At 43.6% G+C, this 18,511-nt stretch overlaps 2 protein-coding genes across 2 annotated transcripts in view; one reads left to right on the top strand and one right to left on the bottom strand.

Annotated features, from left to right (window-relative positions):
• Positions 1–717: 717 nt before the first annotated feature.
• On the top strand, positions 718–7,161 carry LOC308101530 (tripartite motif-containing protein 16-like; the record flags this gene model as incomplete). Its single annotated transcript, XM_080450949.1, has 7 exons — positions 718–960; positions 1,881–2,255; positions 2,896–2,991; positions 3,544–3,777; positions 4,315–4,474; positions 5,392–5,442; positions 5,593–7,161. The coding sequence occupies 7 exons, from the start codon at positions 718–720 to the stop codon at positions 6,102–6,104; spliced, it is 1,671 nt and encodes a 556-aa protein (XP_080307075.1). The 3' UTR covers positions 6,105–7,161.
• A 7,129-nt stretch (positions 7,162–14,290) lies between these two features.
• cited1 (Cbp/p300-interacting transactivator, with Glu/Asp-rich carboxy-terminal domain, 1) overlaps positions 14,291–18,511 on the bottom strand; it is an 11,068-nt gene continuing 6,847 nt past the window's right edge. The window contains exon 2 of the mRNA XM_080451079.1: positions 14,291–17,220. Within this exon, the coding sequence (XP_080307205.1) occupies positions 16,548–17,174 (627 nt within the window). The 5' untranslated portion in view covers positions 17,175–17,220 and the 3' untranslated portion in view covers positions 14,291–16,547. The remainder of the gene's footprint in view (positions 17,221–18,511) is intronic.

The raw sequence follows: 18,511 nt of genomic DNA, 5'->3' as shown, positions 1-18,511 counted from the left end.
TACAATAGTTGAATTTGACAATGCTGCTGGCATTTCTCTCACTTAATCTGTAGGAACTTAATCTTGTTTCCTGAAATAACATACAATGAATAATTCCATCAACACTTCAGGTGCAACTCCAGTTGTGAGCTACTTTGTACTGTATATATGGTTGTGAGAGGACAAAAAAAGAATGCAGATGACAAGCAATGACACAACAGCAATAAGGCATCACTGAATTGGCCACCAGATATCAGCCTTCAGGTCTCCCATTTATGATCGGGTTCACCTGCCATGACATCATTTGTAACCCTAGAGAGTATTAGAGTGTTTCACTCTAATGAGCTCACTGGAGTCTGGAGGAAGTGGAAAGAATGTGAAACTAGTGAGAAAATATAGAAAAAAGTTATTTTACTAAAATACACATTTTCTGCCATACTCTACCCCAAATAAATACCCCCTTGTGTCACCACCACCAGGCTTTTCCACACGGAGGGGAAATGATGGTGTAGTGTGAGAGTCCAGCTGTACAACGTTCAACCACAAGCCGTTTGTGCTAAACAGCTGTCTCTTTAAAACCACTGCCTCCTACAAACATCCAGGAAGTCCCTCCCTTTGCCTCTCCTACTTTTCTTCACAAGAAACGAAACTCAGAGCTGTTGTTTTCTCTCTCAGTCTCTCTTCAGAGTAAACTAAAGTGTTGTGTTTTCTCTCAGTGTGAGTGTGGAAGTCGGTCAAATGGCAGAACAGAATAAGCAACAACAACAGACATGTGAGCTGGACCAGGACCAGTTCTGCTGTTCTGTCTGTCTGGACCTTCTAAAGGAACCAGTGGCTCTACAGTGTGGACACAGTTATTGTAGAAGCTGTATTGAGGGTTACTGGGACCAGTATGAGGAGACTGGAGTCTACAGCTGTCCCCAGTGCAGAGAGAGCTTCAGTCCCAGACCTGTTCTGAGGAAGAACACCTTGCTGGCTGAGGTGAGATGACCTTACAAGTTACAACCACACATTAAACTACATGTTCTGATACACAAAACTCCTTGTTGACTATTGTGATAGATGGTATACTATATGTTGGTTACTTACTACACATTATGTTATGTATGTTTATAATGTCCACAAATACTAAGAATGCTATTTATACAGCATTTTAGACCTGTGGTTCTCAAAGTGGGGTCTGGGGACCCCCAGGGGTCCATGAGGGGGTTCCAGGGGGTCCCCAACAAAATGTGTTAAAAGAGCATCACAGTCTGTTTAACCACTGTAACCCTATACATCAGCTCCTTGAACATTGCAGATCCACAAGCTCACAATGCATTGCAATATGCAAAAATGTTGAAACATTTTAACTACATAAATCTTGTATGGGGGTCTCTAGCACAAAATATTTTCAAATGGGGGTCCGTGGCCAAATACATGTTAATTTGGGGGTCCTTGACATGAACCTGTTTGAGAACCACTGGTTTAAACAGATGCTAGTTTTTATGGTATCTTAGTTTCTTTGCAGTCTACAGTACTTACCTTATGTCATTTTGTTGACTAGGGTAATTTACTCTGATCTTTGACTATGTTAGTCACTGGTTAATCATTAAACTCTAGCGTCCCTATTGTTGCCATGTCATTCATTGTAGGCAAACATAATAGCAGATTCATAGGGTTCTAGTGGTTAAGAGTGTCTGCTAAACGCTTACATTGTAAATGTTTTACAACATACTGTAAAGCAATCAACTTTATGGAATGCAAAGTTCAGAACCACAGTGTTCAGATAGTGTTACTATTATTATCAGATGAACTAATACCTGTAATGTCTCACTGTGTTTATCACCATGAACCTCACAATGACTGTGTTGTATTTGTCATCAGTGAGTGACATCCCCTCCTCTTCTCTTTACTTCCAGGTTGTGATGAAGCTGAGCAGTACAGGAGGTCAGCAGTCTTCTGTCTCTGCTGCTCTGCTGTACGCCGGTCCAGCAGACGTGGCCTGTGATTTCTGCACCGGAGCCAGACGTCACAAAGCTCTCATGTCTTGTCTGGCGTGTCTGGCCTCTTACTGTGAGACTCACCTCCAGCCTCACTACAATGTTCCTGTGTTGAAGAAGCACAAGCTGGTCCCAGCCACCAACAAACTGCAGGAGAAGATGTGCTCCAGTCATGACAAGCTGATGGAGGTGTTCTGTCGCACAGACCGCCAGTGTATCTGCTATCAGTGCCTCATGGATGAACATAAGGGCCATGACACGGTGTCAGCTTCTGCAGAGAAGGCAGAGAAACAGGTTGGACCACGATCACTTGAAGACAAATCATAAGAGAGATCATGTTTTAAAGATAGAAGCTAAAAAAAACATGTCAGAGACATTGAACGCACAAATCGTGGCGTTGTACATTAAAAAAGTATTAAAGGATGAAGTACACTCCTTTTGGACCTAATGAAAAACATTGATAACTTTGATAACTTTTCATGAATCATATTTCACCATTAAGAAGGGGCAAGATGCAGGGGCTTAATATTGATATCTCATCCCCGCAAAAGTGTATTTTGGAGAGGTTACACAGTTGATGCCCATTTAGACCTGAGGCCGATTCTATGAATGCCTTTTAAATCCTGACCTAAGTTTTCAGAAAAACTATTTTTTTTAATATATATATTTTTTAATAATAATAATATTGCTATTTAATGTATATAGCAACAACCACACACAGAGGTGATTGCGGCTGAAAGGTATAACGTTTAGGCGTTCCAGGTCTAAATGGGTTAAGATGATGTGTGGATCCAAACTAAACTGCCTCCAATTTCACTTGTTTTTACCCTGTACCCTGTATGAGTTCTCTCGCTCCTGATTGGATAGAATTGGTATCCCGACTTGAAAATGTGCTTTGTTTACAAGCCAAACTGTCTCTTCCTGTTTCTTGCAGAAACAGCTGGTGACAATTCAGAAGGAAGTCCAGCAGAAGATCCAGGAGAAAAAGAAGGAGCTGAAAGACCTGAGACAGGTCATGGAGGCCCTGAACGTGAGCTGATATTATGATAATAGTTCTTGTTCTTGTGTTTACTGTGGAAAGAGGAAAGATGGTGATGCTACGTATAATATGGATGAGACAGAGCCTTGTGTCATCAGAAGCACTAAAGCAGTGGTTCTTAAACCAATTAATATGTATTTGGCTGCAGACCCCCATTTGAAAATATTTTGTGCCAGCAACCCACATATAAGATTAGTGTTTCAAAATTATTCATTATTTTTCACATTCTCTCATGAATTTTTGAAAATAGCAGATCTACAAACTCACAACGCGCCGCGATGCATTCGCCATGTGTTGGGAACTTGTAGAGCGGCTATTTTCAAATACTGTAGCTGATGTGCTGAGGCCGATTCTAAAGAAATTATTTCTGAAAAACGTATATTGCTTTATCAGTGGTGCTCAAAACCTTTTCATGTCAAGGATAACACAAAATGTGTGTGTGTGTGTGTGTGTGTGTGTGTGTGTGTGTGTGTGTGTGTGTGTGTGTGTGTGTGTGTGTGTGTGTGTGTGTGTGTGTGTGTGTGTGTGTGTTGTATTAAGCAGAGCTCTGCAGAAGCAGCAGTGGAGGTCAGTGACAGGATCTTCAGTGAGATGATGGTCTCCATTGAGAGAAGACGCAGTGAGCTTAAAGAACTGATCAGAGATCAGCAGCAGACTGCAGTGGCTCAGACTGAGGCTCTCCTGAGGCAGCTGGAGGACCACATGGAGCAGCTGGAGAGGAGACATGCTGACCTGGAGGAGCTGTCCAACACTGATGACATCATCACTTTCATTCAGGTTCCACACATGGCATTTTACTGTTTGGTTTTGACTCATTTAGGAGAAATCTGCTTTTCATTCCACTCGATTACATTACATTACATTGTTTGAAGGACTTTAAGGTTTCTACTGTATTATTTCTACTGTATTAATTATGTCTTGGCATAATTTGTGCTGGTAGTTACTAATACTAATATAGTTCTAGTATACAGTAGTTGTACAGACCACAATAACAATGTCAGAATTAGGCCTGTCACAATTATTACATAATGGTCTAATCACAATTATTTGAGATAATCACAATTATTTTCTACAATTGTCATAATTGTAAACATTAAAAAAAAATAGAAGATCTACAAGATCAGCTTCTGAGCTTGTAGATTGGCTTCTTCCACTGTTTTGTAAAATATTTTGAAAGTATAACATTATTCAATATCTGCCCTGTACAATTTGTGTTCGTAGTGTGTGCTGGTTGAACAACAAGGACAAGGCTCAACTCCACCAATTGTGATCAATATTCTAATCTATCTCTGTCTATACTGGTTTACTCTCCAGAGTTTCCAGTCTCTCTCCAGTTCCAGTGGATCTCCAGTCTCACCCAGTGTGGTCATCTGTCCTGTGAGGTCCTTCACAGATGTGATTGATGTGGTGTCTGGTCTGAGAGACCAACTAGACAACATCCTGAAGACAACTTGGCCAGAGATATCAAAGAGAGGTGAGATTTAAATGTGTTTCTTGTTTTTCTAACCAGCCATCATAGTAAACATGGATTGATGAAGTCAGAAGGCAACTGGAGATATTTGAACTGGAGCAGACTGATGGTAGCCTGGTAAACCCTCCCTCCGGAAATCTCATTTCCATTTGAATCAAATGGAAATGAGATTTCTGGAGGGAGGGTTTACCAGGCTAGACTGATGGTACACAGGTTGGCTGTCTGTCAGATTGAACAGAAACATTGAAGAATTTAAGCAAGAATATTCCTCAAAGGAAAGATTAGGGTTAGATTTAAATGTATTTATTGTGTTTTAACCGGCCCCTACTGTACAGTACATTTCTAAGTGTTGAAACAGTTTGTATAGGTGGAAGTATGTCTGGGAAGGTGCAATAAATTAGTGTGACCTGTGTTTCATGTCACCCGCTACAGTATATAAATGCACCATTTACAATTTTTTATTATTATTATATTTTTGTGCTCAATAAATGATCTTGAGGAGTTCTCTCTCCTGATTGGATGAAATGTGAAACCCACCTGAAAATGTATTATAAATGTAAAATGAGAGACGGGGAGACAGCTGTTACTGAACAAACACTATATAATAGCAATGATGCTATAATAGCTTGAACTTTTTGACCAAACCCTTGGAACTTCAGTTTAATCCATTCTTCAGTATGATGTCTGTCATATATGCTATATATGTGACTGTGCCTTTAAGAGAGCTACGCTTCGACACTGCCGTAAAGCAGGCCTGTTGTCTTTTACGTCAGTCGTATGTTGTGACCTCCTGTAGGCTCACGCTGTATATTTTACATGCCTGAAGTCAGCAGTAAAGTCTATTGGATTTGACCCTTTGTGTGGACATAGAAATCCTTTACAATGTCATGATGACCTTTACTGTTTTCTTGTGTCTCCAGTTGATGTTTTACATCCAGCGGAGCCTCAGACCAGAAAGGACTTTTTACAATGTGAGTCCATGTTGATGCAGGTTCTGAACGTTGAAGTTTCATTCTGATATGTTGTTATTTAAAGCTCTAATGAGTTTGATCTGAGAGACTAACTCTAAACACAATAAGGTTCATGAGGTTTGATTTTTCTTTTGTCGTGTGTTCTCACAGATTCCTCTCCTCTGTCTCTGGACATGAACACAATAGACACACGTCTCTCCCTGTCAGAGGAGAAGAGGAAGGTGACTTGTACAGAACAACAACAACCTTACCCTGATCATGCAGAGAGATTTACTGACTGTCAGGTGTTGTGTACAGAGGGTCTGTCTGAACGTTGTTACTGGGAAGTAGAGTGGAGCGGTAAAGGGGTTTTTATAGCAGTCTGTTATAAAGACCTCGGCAGACAAAACCACTTTGGATACAATGATAAATCCTGGGGTTTACAGTGCTATGATAAAAACTACTTGTTCACACACAACAGTGTTGAGACTAAAGTGTCAGGGCCTCTCTCCTACAGAGTGGGGGTGTACCTGGACCACAAGGCAGGTACTCTGTCCTTCTACAGTGTTTCTGACACAATGACCCTCCTACACACAGTTCAAACCACGTTCACACAACCTCTCTATCCAGGGATAAGGCCTTATTACTATGGAGATACAGCAGAGCTGTGTAAGACATGGTAGACATGTTAAGAATACTGATGATGATATTCAGTTGAAAACTTTGTTTTCTTCATTTGATGATAGATTTTCTCTTCTAGATAAAGCATGTGTAAGAATGATGTGTACAGTATACTACACCATCATGATCAATCAATCCATTGTGTTCCGCTCATTGCATTTCTTTAATAAGCCTGCTGCAGACAATCATTATACAGTATGCCCTGTCATCTTGTTGATATTACTACAGAGCCCTCTGTCAGTCTGTGTACATTGGTTATACTAAATGTAGTGGTTCTCAAACTGTGGGTCGGGACCCCCAGGAGGTCCCCAAATGATATTTTGCTTAATGTGCAACATTGTTTTCTCACTCAACAGTAAACAAACCAACATACAGTATGTATAGTGTATACAGGGTATCTGTCCATTTCATATACCTCTAAAATGACAATTAAAACATGGCATTACTGCGTTAAAAGTAATCAACAAACTATACTATGGTCAAACATTGGCCAAATATTACCTGACAAAGAGACAGAAAATGTGAAAATAGACGATCTACAGCTGTAGATCTGCTATTTTCACAATATTTATGAAGTCAAACTAAATGTAATGCCTCAACTCCTGCAATTCCAAGTGCTTGTCAGGGTGGCTGGTCCCCAGTTCAAATATGATTATTTTCAGGGCGGGGTCTTCCTCCTCATGGTGTCAATAGGGTATTGTGTGTCAACAGTTAATCGATTTAATCGCTTATGAAAATATATTTGAATGTGATGATCAATGTTTCGTTTTTTTACCCCCCTTTTTTTCTTATTGTATCTCCCATTTTGTAAATACAGTAGAAACCTTAAAGTCCTTCAAACAGTTACACACTTAAAACCTGCCATGTTCAAAACAATAGGGGGAAAACCTTCTGTAATTTCTTTAATATTCGATCTACAAGCTCACAACTTATCTGGCAAAATGAACAAAAATTTCAATTCATATAAAGGAGTTTGAGACCGTCAGTTAATCATTATTCTTTTCATCAACTTTACTTCATTTACACTGACTTGTTTTTTCAAAATAAATGTGAGCACTGTGGCTGTAACCTCTATAGCAGAGTGTTTTAGTCTTATTTTGAAGAATGTTTCTCTTTCTGTCTCTGTGAATGTTGTCTCCATGTTTAGATGATGTTTTATACAGGATGTGAAGATAGATGTTAAAACAGGTGTGTGTGTGTGTGTGTGTGTGTGTGTGTGTGTGTGTGTGTGTGTGTGTGTGTGTGAAAAGTCGAACTTTTGTCTATGCTACATTGTTCCCTGGACAATGATAATTAAATATTATACATAGTGTAAATATAATTCTGAGTTTGCTTTTATCTAGTTTTACTAACTGTACACTTACACAATTTTGCCAGTAATCTTCAATGCATTTTCTATATACATGTGTTTACTTTCCATCAGAGGCTTCCACACATAGCATGTTATTATATACGAGTGATATGTAACATGTTGGGACTCTATTAGTCTGGGAGGCTTCGCCTCAAAGCCTGGACAGCAGGGGCGCGGCCACTGATTTCTGATTCAAATCAACAGCCAATGAAGAAAAGGGGGCGGGATCCACATGCAGTGGGTCTTACAAGTAAATAGGAGCGACGGGAAGCAATTTCCCCTTGAGAAATTGCGGCCGCCATTGTTGTGTACTGCTGTTTGCCTCTCGTCGGACTTTTTAGACGAGTAGACCGGTAAGAGGCGTGTCCGCTCAGATTCTGAGCGCAACGCACATCCGGCCCACAGATAGCAGGGCTTTGGCCCAGAAGTTCCTTCGCCCCTCCCGTTTGTATGAGAGCGGGCGAAAACTTCTGGGAACTCAGATTAGGACTCTATCAATCTGGGAACCCAGAGCCAGTGAGAATGAAAAACAGCGCCCTCTGCTGTTTGTAATTTCCAACGCAGAGCAGAATCTGTTCTTGAGAGATTAGGACTCTATGAGCTATATGGACATTTCCAATTCACGTGAGGGTAATGGGTCTGATCAGTGGTGGGTGATTGAATGATTTGCGCCACCCGACTTTACAAATAGAAGGTGTGGTACTGGGGGGAGGGGGGAACAAACAAACCTGTGTACCGGTGGGAACGGGTGGAATCGAGAGGAGATATCCTGAGCGCCAGTGATACTAGTTTAAGTTGTAAAGTTTTAACTAAACAGTAAGCTGCGGCCAAGACGCAAGAAACAGCGAGCCCAACGGAAGAGGAACGAGTCGTTGCTGCCGTGGGGTTACAATCGCGCTGGATTTATGAATGGAAGAATACTCTGAAGATTCTTGCAGGGGCCCTCATTCAAGGTCATTATGATTATGCATGCACTTCATGGTATCACAATCACAACACCTCCAAGGCCTTAAAAACAAGGCTCCAAACATCCCAAAACAAACTTGTAAGGCTACTTCTTGGCCTCAATCACAAAACCCATCTAACCCCTGCTCATTTTGCTAGGATTGGATGGCTTAGGGTTGAGGACAGAGTACAAAGCAACTTGCTATGGGCCTGGTCTTCAAGATACACCACAACATTGGGATCCCCCTGTATTTGTCAAAATACTTCCAAAATGTTAATGAAGTCCATGATCATAACACCAGAGGCAGCGCCACAAATCATGTTCAACCCAGATTTGGCTCAACTAAAGGAATGAACTCGTTCTCATGCTATTCATCAAAAATGTGGAATGCCCTACCAAAAGGAGTAAAGGAGTGTAAAACCCTACTCACTTTCAAAACTGCCCTAAAGATACACCTTCAGGAGGCTGCAATTCGAAAATGGCCCCTGTCTAAGTCTTAACCTACCCCCCCTCCTTCATTTTCCTCTTTTGTATATATATATTTTTTTCTCTCTTCATACCAGTAACCTGAAAGCTGATTGTATGACATTCTGTATAGTAGTGTGTATATCTGTCTGCCTCTTATATGTCATCATGATTTGTGTGCATGGGGTTCTCATCTTAAACAAGCTGCGTGCTTAATGAGTTCCAGTTTAGTAGACCTTGTATTGTGAATTTGTACTTCCATGTACTGTTATGTGCTGTCATGTACTATTCTCATGTCTTACTAAATAAACTACATCAATCAATCAATCAATCAATCAATTAATTAATTACCTTATTTAGCCAACTTTTGGTGAATGAGAATTCCATGTAACTTGACTGTACTTGTATGTGGCTTACAATGACTGTATGAGGCTGTATCTGTTTGTTGGTGTATTTCTTATTCTGTTATTTCTCTTTTTTTTTACTGTGTTGTGTTTTTATTGTGATATGGATCTCCCTTGGGTCTGAAATAAAGATTGAATTGAATATGCCATAATAAAAAAGTGCCACTAGATGGCAGTGTGGCACAATAAACCTGAGATTGAATGCTTGGCTGGAGGAAAGGAGGTTTTTTCTTTTTCTCCTGTGAGGGTTCTCTAGACCAGTGGTTCTAAAAGTGTGGTCCGGGGACCCCAGGGTGTCCCCAGCTATATTATTAATAGTTTTGTAACCAAATAGACCCTTATAGATCTGTAACTCTAAGAGTAAATGGAACCAAATGGACCCTTACAGGTCTGTAACTCTGAGACTATGCAAATGGAACCAAATGGACCCTTCTACATACTACCATTACTATTATTAATATTCTTGCTACTACCATTACTATTTTTTCTACTAAAACTACGAATTTGAACTAGCATTATATTATAGCCACTAATACTACTAATACTAATACTACAACAACTACAGTACAGTATCAGCCAAGAATGACATATTTCCAGATCAGTATTCAACATCTTTATTTCTCTCCCAAAACTCAGAAAAGGTAACAAAAATACAAGCATTTATTTTCTTTCGTCTTCCAAATAAGATCTAGTTTTCATTTACATATTCATATAGATGTACATACACATAGTGAGAGCCTGGAGACCAAAAAGTGCTTTCTTTTTCAAAAAAATAATCATCTTTGAATAATATTCATTATCGACATGTCATTAGGGAAGAAAAACAAAAACAAAAACAAAAAAAGAAAGAAAACAAAGAATTAAAAAAGAAAAACATGATAGAAACAACCGTATAAGGTTACAGCTCTCCCCTCATTAATGTCCTCATTTATGCTTATCGTATAGGCTACGACTAAGTAAAAATAATACAGAGGTTCTCAAAGTGGGGTCCGAGGACCCCCAGCCAGGGGTCCTTGAGGGGGGATTCAAGGGGCCCCCAGCTAAATGATTGTTAGGAACCAAGTGGACCTTTTATAGGTCTGTAACTCTGACAGTGTACACATGGAACTGAATGGACCCTCACGGGTCCATTCAGTTCCATGTGTACACTGTCAAGAGTTACGGGGGTCCGTGGCCTGGTAAGTGCCAAACTGGGGGTCCTTGAGATTAAAAGGTTTGAGAACCACTGGACTAATAGTGAAAGCTGGAGGGTTGAAAAACAAAAAAAGAATCAGTGCAGATAAGCTGTAGGCTACAGCTTCATTGAAGCAGGTGGACCAGGAGCAGACTGGGACAGGACAGTGGTTCATACATTCTTTTTCAAACATTTGCCGTTTTAAACCACTTTGAACCTTAGAGTCCTTCTTGTGATCCTTGTCATAAGCGAACATTCATAAGAAAAAATGGCAGATATACAAGCTCACTCACAGCAAGTCGGTGTTGATGTGAACTTGTGATGTGTTGTTGTGAGCTCATAGATCAGCGAAGAGATTTGGTGTACAGGGACAAAATGAAGGGGGCCAAGATTAGAGCACTGCATGGCCCCTGGGGGACCCCCGGTCAATGTAGGTATTTAAGTGGTATGAAGTATGTAGGATTTAAAGTGGTTATAAACCTCCATGTAGTTAAAGAGGCTGTGTGTTCTGTCTTGACCCTATTGTAATGTAAGAAGCGCTCGTTTCGGCCCTTTATATCGAACGTGAGCTGTTACCTTGGACGTTAAATGAACGTTCAACTTCTATTTCAAATTGATTATGATTGAAGTGCTGTAGAGTAACAAAAAACATTTCATCTACCAGTCTTACTTTGTTGACATAACCAGCAACTGTTCCCTGTAGGTGTTGCCCTTTAAAATAATTGAACATTTTGTGTGCTAAGAGCAATGAATTCAGACTTGAGGTATGTCCCCCCCACACACACAAACACACACACACACACACACACACACACACACACACACACACACACACACACAGACACACACCGACACACATACACACCAGTGATTTGAACATATAAAATAACCGCATAGGAAAATCCTCAGTAATTCCACTCTGAGTGTAAAAACTCCCACAGAGTTAACAACACTGACGATCAAAAACCCTGTTTACGACGTTTAAATCTAAACATTGGCTTTTTTGTTTGTCCGTCCACACAGCCTGCCTCCCAGCCGCCCCGGCGTGTGAACAAGCTCTTTGTTATCATGTGATCCGTGTCACCAGGGTTTGACTGTGAGGGTCTCTTTGAGAGAGAGAGCAAATGCCGGCCAACCGGGTTGCCTCGGGTTCGAGGTCAGTCACCTCTCACAGGAAAGACACAAAAACTCGCCCCGTTTATGTAATCGTTCCTTTTATCAATCGAATTAGGATATGTGTTAACCCCTGTGTCGCGGAAGACGATCCGTCATTTTTTTATACGAGTGTGAACGAAACCTATACGACCTGGAAAAGGTTTGTAGTGAAAGGAAACGGAGCCCCCCCCACCCCCACCCCCCCGGAGCCCCCCCCCCCCCCGCCCTAATGAGCGCTGACTTGAGAGCTGATAGATGTACTCAGCGGGGACCGCTCGGCTTTATGAGGTCACCACCAAGAGGAAATGAAAGACTGAAGCAATTTAAACAATGTGATCTATAGCAAACATGAGGAACTTCTCAAGGGAATGTCTGCGTACGTGCGTGCGTGTCCGTGCGAGTACCCACACACACACACACACACACACACACACACACACACACACACACACACACAGTCACATACACACACACCCACACACACACAAAGAGTGAAAAATACCATTCTCAGCTGGGTTTTGAAGGCATGACTTGAAAACAGTGTTTGGCCACAAAATCAACATGGCTGCACAGATGGAGACAAATCACGCTGTTGTACTTTGTAAAGAATGCTATAAGAATGTTTTCATAACCCATTTAGACCAGGACACAGAAACAGCGGGGACCACCAGGGGGTCCTCCAGTCTGTAGGGTTGAACCACTTGAACCCCCAGCGTTCCTATTCTGGGGGGCGAACATTCGGCGTAAATCAACCTAAAAGATTGTGTGAGTTTGTAGGTCGGCTATTTTCAACAAAGAGATTTGGTTAAGTGGGAAATACTAGCGCATTGGTTCTCAAAGTGGGGTCCGGGGACCCCCAGGGGTCCTTGGGGGGGTACCAGGGGGTCCCCAGCAAGATTAGCAGATCTACAAGCTCGTAGCAAGCTACGAGCTTGTAGATCTGCTATTTTTGAAAGAATCTCGGAAATGTGTGCAAATCTTTAAATCTTTTCTTTTTAAAGCGAACATTTTGAACTCAAATCTTTGCTTCTGGGGGTCCCTGGCACAACATATTTTCAGGTGGGGGTCTGCGGCCAAATACATGTCAATTTGGGGGTCCTTGGCACGAAAAAGTTTGAGAACCACTGAGAGGATCTAGTATCGAGCCCTGGGGGGACCCCGGTCAAATAGGGTTTAAGTGGTTAAAAAAGGTGGGTTGACGAAGATTGAAGTTCTCTGTCTCTACTTTTGTTTCGTTCTTTCTTTCCCTCTCACACAAACAAAATGAAACGAAAACAAAATCAAAACAAGGCAAAGGATTTGCGCGTTTCCCTCCATCATACCAGCGTATGTTATTGTGTCGTAACTCAAACATCCAGAGCCAAAGAAAGACAGGAAGGAGTGAAGAGAGAGAGAAGGAAAGGAGTAAATTTTTCCTTTGGTGGGGTTTTCATTAGTCACTGGTCATTCCTTCTCAGGTTTCATTGTAAAAGAAAAGGGAGAGAGAGAGAGAGAGAGAGAGAGAGAGAGAGAGAGAGAGAGAGAGAGAGAGAGAGAGAGAGAGAGAGAGAGAGAGAGAGAGAGAGAGAGAGAGAGAGAGAGAGAGAGAGAGAGAGAGAGAGAGAGAGAGAAAGGGGAAGGAAAAGTTGGCGTATGGTGACTGCCTGATTGACTGAAACCTGAAGCCCCCATCAACATCAAAAACAGGTATAGGACTGTGTGTGTGTGGGTGTGTGTGTGCACGCCTGTGTACGCGTGCACATGTGCCATGCATCTATTTTTGTGTCTTACGTATAATGTGTGTGTGTTTGCCCGTGTGTCAGTGTGAGTTTGCATTTATAAGTGTGTGTGTGTGTGTGTGTGTGTGTGTGTGTGTGTGTGTGTGTGTGTGTGTGTGTGTGTGTGTGTGTGTGTGTGTGTGTGTGTGTGTGTGTGTGTGTGTGTGTATGTTTGTCTGTGTTTGTGGGAGAAGAGCCAAAGTGAAAGAGAGTACTTGAAGAGGTAAGCGTGCACTCTTAAAGGAACTCAAGATTGGAAACAAGTGGTGTGTGTGTGTAAGCGGACCGGCTGATCCCATTTGTAAATATATTAATGAAGTTCAGTGGTCTTCCTGCATGTGCACAGCTTTGCTCATAGTTTCCCCTCACACACACACACACACACACACACACACACACACACACACGCACACACACACACACACGCACACGCACACCCCTGATGTCCTGGAGGTAATGTGTAAGTGAACAAGTGGCTGTTTCACGGCTGCTACTTCCATTACTCCTCTGTAACACCATCCCTGTGTGTGTGTGTGTGTGTGTGTGTGTGTGTGTGTGTGTGTGTGTGTGTGTGTGTGTGTGTGTGTGTGTGTGTGTGTGTGTGTGTGTGTGTGTGTGTGTGTGTGTGTGTGTGTGTGTGTGTGTGTGTGTGTGTGTGTGTGTGTGTGTGAGCGTGCACATGCAACTGTGGGTTGGTGCATGCATGTGTGTGTGTATATACACACAAATGTGACCGCCGGTGTGTGCACCTCTTTGTATGCCTACGCATTGCATTGTGTGTGTGTGTGTGTGTGTGTGTGTGTGTGTGTGTGTGTGTGTGTGTGTGTGTGTGTGTGTGTGTGTGTGTGTGTGTGTGTGTGTGTGTGTGTGTGTGTGTGTGTGTGTGTGTGTGTGTGTGTGTGTGTGTGTGTGGGGGTGTGTGTGTGCATGTGTGTCGCAGGGACCCCCAGTGCTCCAGATGACAGGCAGTGTGTAGGTTCAGGTGAAAGGCCTTTGTCTGTCGTCTACTCAGACCTCTGTCTCTCCTTACCGTGACAGATATAGGTCACGGCGCACGAACCCGACTCCATCAACCTACACACAGTAAACAGAACAGCTCTTATACTGTCGTCCCCTCTCCACCCCCCAGGTTGGATCGCTTTCAACTGGCCTACTACAACAGTGGTTGTCATAGTGTCGTCCGGGGACCCCCGGGGGTCCTTGAGGGGCATCCCAGGGGGCCCCCAGCAAAATTAGGAACAGTTTAATCACCACTTACAAGCTCACGACGCACAATGGGAAGTGAGTTTTCTTTGCCTTTTGACATTCCTTTGACATGCCCAAAATAGGGACTACAGGAAAGTGGTTAATTTCACCTTAATTTAACCTGCTTGAAGGTAATCCCATGAGAGAATGTACGGTATAAGAATGGCTTTCTCTCTCCCCACCCACAGTATAGGCAGAATTCTGTATACTTCAACTAATCTCACAATTATGATCTTCTCTTTATGGGGGTCCCTGGCACCAAATCTTTTCAAATGGCGGGGTCCGCGGGTTAATAATAAGTATCATTTTTTTGGGGATCCTTGACATTCAAAAGTTAGAAGAAACCACTGGTCTACAACAACCAATGTAGTGGTGAGGTGTCCTTCCATTCCACCAGAACGCGTTTTGCCATGGATAAAACCCTCAGTCCTCTGTGTCCACACACAGTCTTAAAGAAAGCAATCCTGCAAACCAGCACGTGAACTGGGAGACTCAAAAGATGGCCTACTTCTAGGCCAACCCGGCGCACGGCACAAAAGGCCATGTCTGTACTGAGTCTGAGCCCCTCTCTCTCGCCGAACGAGGCCGCATTCACTCCATTTGGGTAAAAAAAAAACTCGGGGGAGATTCCAGAAGTCGCACTCGATCCGATTGATTCGTGTTCTAAGGGTTTTAAGGTGGAACCCCAGTTTTAGGGTGGATTCCCAGTGTTCTAGGATTGGGTTGAACTTGAAAACAAAACAAAAAAAAACACAAGGAAAAAAACAAAACAAAACAGAGAGTCAGAGAGATAGAGAGAGAGAGAGAGAGAGAGAGAGAGAGAGAGGGAAATTTGAGATGGCCGTTTCTCAAACAATCAGTTTCTTTGTGGAAACCAAGACACATGAGTCCGTTTCCCCCGAGGGAGAGGAGAATCTAAATTTGTCCACAAGAGAAAACAGGAAACCTAGTGTTGACCGTCTCATAAACCTCACGAGGCTCCCATAAACTTAAAGCATCATAGCCACTGTATACGTTATCCAAGACAAGAAGCTGTCGTTGTTGTTGTTTCTTTTGCCTGAAACATAAACTCCTCTGAAGTGCGGACCGAGGTTATAGAGAGAGAGAGAGAGAGAGAGAGAGAGAGAGAGGGATGAAAAAATGCAACAGGTGTGTCTTTGTCATCTGTTGTTTTTCCCCCGGCGCAGACAGCGCCTCCCACTCTCTCCTGTGTGTCAATCACTTTCTTTTCATTAAAGCCACAGCGAAAGAGTGATAGAGGAAAAAAAGAGAAAGAAAGAGAGAGAGAGAGAGAGAGAGAGGGAGAGGCGAACAAAGTCCCCCTTCTCATCCGTTCAGCCAGGCGGCGAATCGACTCGTCTGAGCGTTTCTCTCTGTCAGGCTTTTGTTTGTTCCTCCAGAGGAGTGGAAAAAAGAAGAGGTGGGGGAAGTGATTAAAGAGAGAGAAAAGGCTCTTATCGGTTTAATATCCACCTTCAGTTTCATCTGGGTTTCTTGTCCTTCCAAAAGGTTAACGAGTGGAGAGACCGAGGAGGAGAGGTGGAAAAACAAAAGGAACAGCTTTCTCTTTGTGTTTCCAACGAGAGCCATCGGGTAACGTCCGTCCGTCCGTCCACAGCGAGAAAGACGTCCAAAGCGGGCCTTCTCGTCCTTTCTCTCTCTCATCGCTCCTCGCCTTCGGAGTAGGACGTCCGGCGTCGGAGTGGGACTTGGATGGCGGGCGAACCAAAGAGGAGAATGAGAGTAACGTTACACTTCCGTCCTTCGAGCATTTCCGTCTCCCTCCACGTCCAACACTCGCTCTCTCTCTCGTTCCCCCACAGAGACGGAAAAGCCAGGAAAACCCGACGGGGATCGCAGACAGGAACCCCGTCGTCACTCAACCGACTAAGTTTGTTTTGTGTTCGTCTTGTGTTTTGTGTGGTCGTTGTGCTGCTGAGAGGGTCGGTCAGCACCCGGCGTGGACGTCGGACATGAAGTCGAACTCGTTCTGTCCCAGCCAGAGCTCCGGCAGCTCGTTGGCGCGGTCCAGCCCCAGCTCCACGACCAGGGACATCAGAACCTCCTCGTCCACGGGGTCAAAGTCGATGATCTGCCCCATCGCGGCGCCGCCCTGTTGGCCCGCCATCCCGACCGCGCCCATCCCCCCCAGGCCCATGGCGGGGATGGGGCCCGGGGGTCCCAGGATCTGGGACCCGGCGGCCAACGACGAAGAGCCGGCGAAGCCCCTCTGCGGCCCGCCGCCGGGGGCCGGGTGTCCCCCCGGCGAGCCCCCGCCGCCGCCGCCGGCCAGGCTCTGGTAGTGGGAGTTGAGTTTCTGGAGCTGCATGCTGGCGATGAGGTGCGGTCCGCTCTGCAGGCAGAAGGGCTGGGGTTTGGAGAACGGGGCCGAGGGCACCACGGGGGAGATGGAGGTCAAGGCAGCGGCTGCGGGGGAGGAGATGATGTGTTGCGGGGCGACGGAGGAGGTCTTGGCCGACGGGTAGGAGTGGAGGAGAGAGGTGAGAGGAGACGAGGAAGAGGAGAGGTCCTTCATCGCGGAGTGGGCGTCGCCGTGCAGCAGCAGTGAGGTCATCACCCGGGGGGGGGGGAGGCGGGGGGGAAGGGAGGGAAACGGAAACCTGCAGAGAGAAGAGGAACAGGGAAGAGAGAGAGAGAGAGAGAGAGAGAGAGGAGGATGTTGTTATTTGTGATGTCATCATCATCATGCGAACAGAAAACAAGAGGAAGAACAGATAAGCGGATTGGCTGAACAGAAGTCCTTCTCAGATGACATCAGATAAGCTGACATCATTGAAGCAGGATCAAAGTGGAGAGATCTGATCTATAGAAGAGAGGACCTGATCTATAGAAAACCAGCAGGACCAAAGGCTCCCAGGGGACCAGGATTGGGATCTAAACCTAAACCCAGATGGAAGGGTCTTGGTATAGGCCAGTCATTCTCAACCTAATTCATTTCAACAGTGGTGGAAAAAGTTCTAAATTTTTTTACTTAAATAAAAGTATCAATACTGCCATGTAGAAACACTCTGTTACAAGTAAAAGTCCGGAATTCAAAATGTACTTGAGTAAAAGTACAAAAGTATTGGTATCAAAACATACTTAAAGCACCAAAAGTAGAAAGTACTCACTATGCAGAATGTCCCATTTCACAACGTTTTCAAATGCATTAAGATCTTTTGAAAATAGCAGATCTACAAGCTCTTGTGAGCTTGTAGATCGGTAATCTCTCAAGAACAGCTTCTGCACTGCGTTGGAATCTGTCGGGGAGGTTCGTCATAACGAGTGCACATTCAGATCAGGAAGTAGGCCGCGCTTTACCCAATCACATGTAGTGGGCGGGATTCACATGTCCGTCGATCTTTCCCCCTCGAAACAAACCGAAACTAATTTAACAATAGCGTCCGCGGAGCAGACAAAACCACGGAAATATATTCACATTTTAACTTACTCTTTCATCATAGAAACAAGTGGGCTTATAACCAAAACGATCCATGTTCTCTGGGAGAAGTGGTGTTAGTGTTCCGTGTAGAAATATTGTTAGTGGGAATGAAAACATAGTCGCACCAACCGGAAGTGATGCGCTGAAGGCGCATCACAAACACCGGTTTCCTTGTGCTCTGGTGTTACGTTATCGTCCGCCCAGAGCCAACAGACATAGAACAAACAGCAGAGGGCGCTGTTTTTCATTTTCAGTTGGCGATGGGTTCCCAGATTGGTAGATCGGCTATTTTCAAAATGTATATAGGCCTGAAGTGGTTTTGTAATAATAATCAAAATCTGCAAAGTAACTAGTAACTAATAACTAACTTTTTTAACTTTTCAAATAATTGTAGTGGAGCAAAAGTACAACATTTGCCTCTGAGGTGTAGTGGAGTAGAAGTAAAAGTACTGAAAATTGGAAATACTCCA

The sequence above is a fragment of the Gymnoscopelus braueri genome, assembly GCF_963280865.1.
Source record: "Gymnoscopelus braueri genome assembly, chromosome: 15".
NCBI lineage: Eukaryota > Metazoa > Chordata > Actinopteri > Myctophiformes > Myctophidae > Gymnoscopelus > Gymnoscopelus braueri.
The sequence above is the reverse complement of the archived record's forward strand: the minus strand, read 5'-3'. Positions and strand labels throughout refer to the sequence as shown.